The 3119-nt window shown below is 47.0% G+C and overlaps 1 protein-coding gene across 1 annotated transcript; it reads right to left on the minus strand.

The window, feature by feature from the left end:
• Window positions 1-308: 308 nt before the first annotated feature.
• pomgnt2 (protein O-linked mannose N-acetylglucosaminyltransferase 2 (beta 1,4-)) lies at window positions 309-2433 on the minus strand. The gene has a single exon (XM_085993698.1). The coding sequence runs from the start codon at window positions 2105-2107 to the stop codon at window positions 353-355; it is 1755 nt and encodes a 584-aa protein (XP_085849824.1). The 5' UTR covers window positions 2108-2433; the 3' UTR covers window positions 309-352.
• Between the last annotated feature and the right edge of the window lie 686 nt (window positions 2434-3119).

Consider the following 3119-nt stretch of genomic DNA (forward strand, 5'->3'; position numbering starts at 1 on the left):
CTTCTGATTTGTGACAGCCCTGGGGTTATATCCAACCACTGCGTTAAGAACCAGTCCAAAACAGGTTATTACTCATTTTAGTTGTGATCCAACACAACCAGCGTGAACTTCATTTCAGCCACATCTTAATTGGCTTTGAACCTGTGCCTCTTTGCATCAAGTCAGCACTAGACTACAGGCTGAATCAATGGTGCACAAAGCCCCAAAAAACCAATTATTAAAGATCTGTCCTGTTATTCACTACACATTTTTTCAGCTAGAGGGCTAACAGAATATTGAAATATGCATTTTTAAGCCACACAACTTACTGAAGTACAAGATGTTTCTTCCTTGCCCGCCCAGCAAGCTTGCATTATGTGTTGCAAGCCAGCACCTCTGCAAATGGGCCAAGGAGGTTTTTATTAAAGATGCACCTTATCCAAACCAGATAGGTTGTAAATGGTTTAATGTTTTCTATGAATGTGTAGTTCTGGTGAGGCAAGATGTATGGCATGTACGTGTTCTCGCCTTGTTCCTGTATCCATACCTCATACTTCACCTCTTTTACTTTTAAGTACTTCAGATTCCAAGGTACTTCCCATGAAATGGACAACTTTGCCTCATTGGTACCCTGAACAGAGGCTTGGCACCTGGAATCTCTCACCTTTCCAGGATATATTATACCGTTTGACTTGACCTTTCTGAGAGCAGGTTTGGATCTCACTGATTGATGAATGGCGCTCATCACTGATGGGATATCCACATGGGTGTCCTGATAAATACGAAATAGCCACTCAGGATTTCGGCAGCACAGGTGGCGAGGGACCTCCTTGCTCTTTATTATGCGCTCTTGCTCAGCTTTATCGAGGTGAGCAATTCCGCCTTGTTCCCATGGCCTGCCGGGGTGGGCAACCGTATTCTCTTCCTTGGTATTCTGCCAGGCAACGTACTGCAGGTCCATGCCTGGGAGAGACGCCAGGGTTTTATAAGGCGTGTAATGTTCTGGGTTAACAGCATAAGGGAAGAGTTCGACAACCACGGCACCCCGGGGCAGAAAGAGCGCCATCACCAGCTGGGATCCGTGCATGCTCACCAGCATTGAGGCTCCACCAATCAGGCGTACAAGATCTCCGAAGGAATGGTCCTCCAGAGACACCACGATAGTCTTCATCTGAAACTCCTGTGCGAAGCCCAAGATCAATTCCGCTTCATTGAGAATCAACCTGTTGATTGTGCGACTGAACACCACAATGTACCCTTCACTACTGGAGTCTGTAGTAGTGTTTAGCCTTTCCACGAGGAAGTGAGTGAATTGCCTAATTTCATTCCCAGATACCAATATATTTGCTTTTGGTCCCTGAGGTTGGATGAACCCATACTGATACCAAGTTGTCATTTTTGACAACCCAACGTAAGACTTTGTAAAGCAAAGCAACTTCCCGAGACTTTTCAGTTGTTCCCTCAGAAGAGGCTGCTTGTTGCTAAGTAATTTGTAGAGGTCAAAGTGCAACCCTTCACTCCACCCTTCCATAAAGACCAATCGTGAATCTCGGTCCAAGTCTGGGAACTGCTGCATAGTGTAGTAGATTGGGAGGAGATCATCGTGAAAGATATGCATGAGGTTGTCTGGGTTGAAACGGTTCATGATCAATGCAACATCTGGCACAAAGACCGGCTTCTGCATGAACTTAAGAGCAGCAACAGGCAATTCCACAAAGTTGAAGTATTGAGTGGTGTGATCTTCTACCGAAGACAGGTCAAGCAGAGCCGGCTGGAAACGCCGGGAGCCGAGATTTGGCAGCAAGACAGAAGCATTGCTGTGGAAGAAGACAAACTCTTCAGCCTCAGTAGAGTAGCAGAGGGACTCGAACCGGCAGATCCGCTCAGTGTGCATTCTTCCCGTGCAGACCATCCTGGTGCCATCTTCCATGAGGGCTTGCAGAGCGGCATGGTAGTCAATCCTCACTTGGGACAGCTCCTGGGTCTGCTGGGACAGCATTAACTCTTCCTCTATGGACACGGCATGTTCCCACAGCTTTGCATACTTCCACAGCACAGCCGCCAGGATGGACACGAGCAGAGCGTTGAAAATAACCGCTAAGCTCATTCTGCAGCTTGATCTATGCATGTAGGGATGAGTGCATTTCACAGCGAGGAGATGGTGATGAGCGCTCTCAGTCAAGGCAGAAGTGAGGACCCTTAAAAGAACAAGATAGCGTTATCAAGCAGTTACTTTTAATCAAAGCCATTGAGAAATTGAATGACACCCGTACTGTAAGAGGAACTACTCTAAAGGATGGGAAACAAGTAGAGGCAACAACAACTTGTATTTATATAGCGCATTTAACGTAGTAAAACATAGAAACATAGAAGATAGGAGCAGGAGTAGGCCATTCGGCCCGTCGAGCCTGCTCCGCCATTCAATGAGATCATGGCTGATCATCCAAATTCAGTACCCTGTCCCTGCCTTCTCCCCATATCCCTTGATCCCTTTAGCCTTAAGAAATATATCCAACTCCTTCTTGAATATATTTAATGAACTGGCCTCCACCGCCCTCTGTGGCAGAGAATTCCACAGGTTCACCACTCTCTGGGTGAAGAAATTCCTCCTCATTTCAGTCCTAAATGGCTTACCCCTTATCCTTAGACTGTGACCCCTGGTTCTGGACTCCCCGACCATCGGGAACATCCTTCCTGCATCTAGTCTGTCCAGACCTGACAGAATTTTATAGGTTTCGATGAGATCCCCTCTCAATCTTCTAAACTCCAGTGAGTCTAAACTAAAGTCCCAAGGTGCTTCACAGGAGCGATTATCAAACAAAATTTGACACCAAGCCACATAAGGAGGTATTCGGACAGGTGAGGTAGGTTTTAAGGAGCGTCTTAAAGGAGGAGAGAGATGTAGAGAGATTTAGGGAGGGAATTCCAGAGCTTAGAGCCTAGCCAGCTGAAGGCACGGCCACCAATGGTGGAGTGATTAAAATCGGGGATGCGAAAGAGGCCAGAATTGGAGGAGCGCAGAGATCTCGGAAGGTTGTAGGGCTGGAGGAGGTTACAGAGACAGGCAGCGGCGAGGCCGTGGAGGGATTTGAAAACAAGGATGAGAATTTTAAAAATCGAGGTGTTGCCAGACCAGGAGC

This window comes from Somniosus microcephalus, chromosome 7 (assembly GCF_052327205.1).
Source record: "Somniosus microcephalus isolate GS21.2 chromosome 7, FLI_Smic_1.0, whole genome shotgun sequence".
Taxonomy (NCBI): Eukaryota; Metazoa; Chordata; class Chondrichthyes; order Squaliformes; family Somniosidae; genus Somniosus; species Somniosus microcephalus.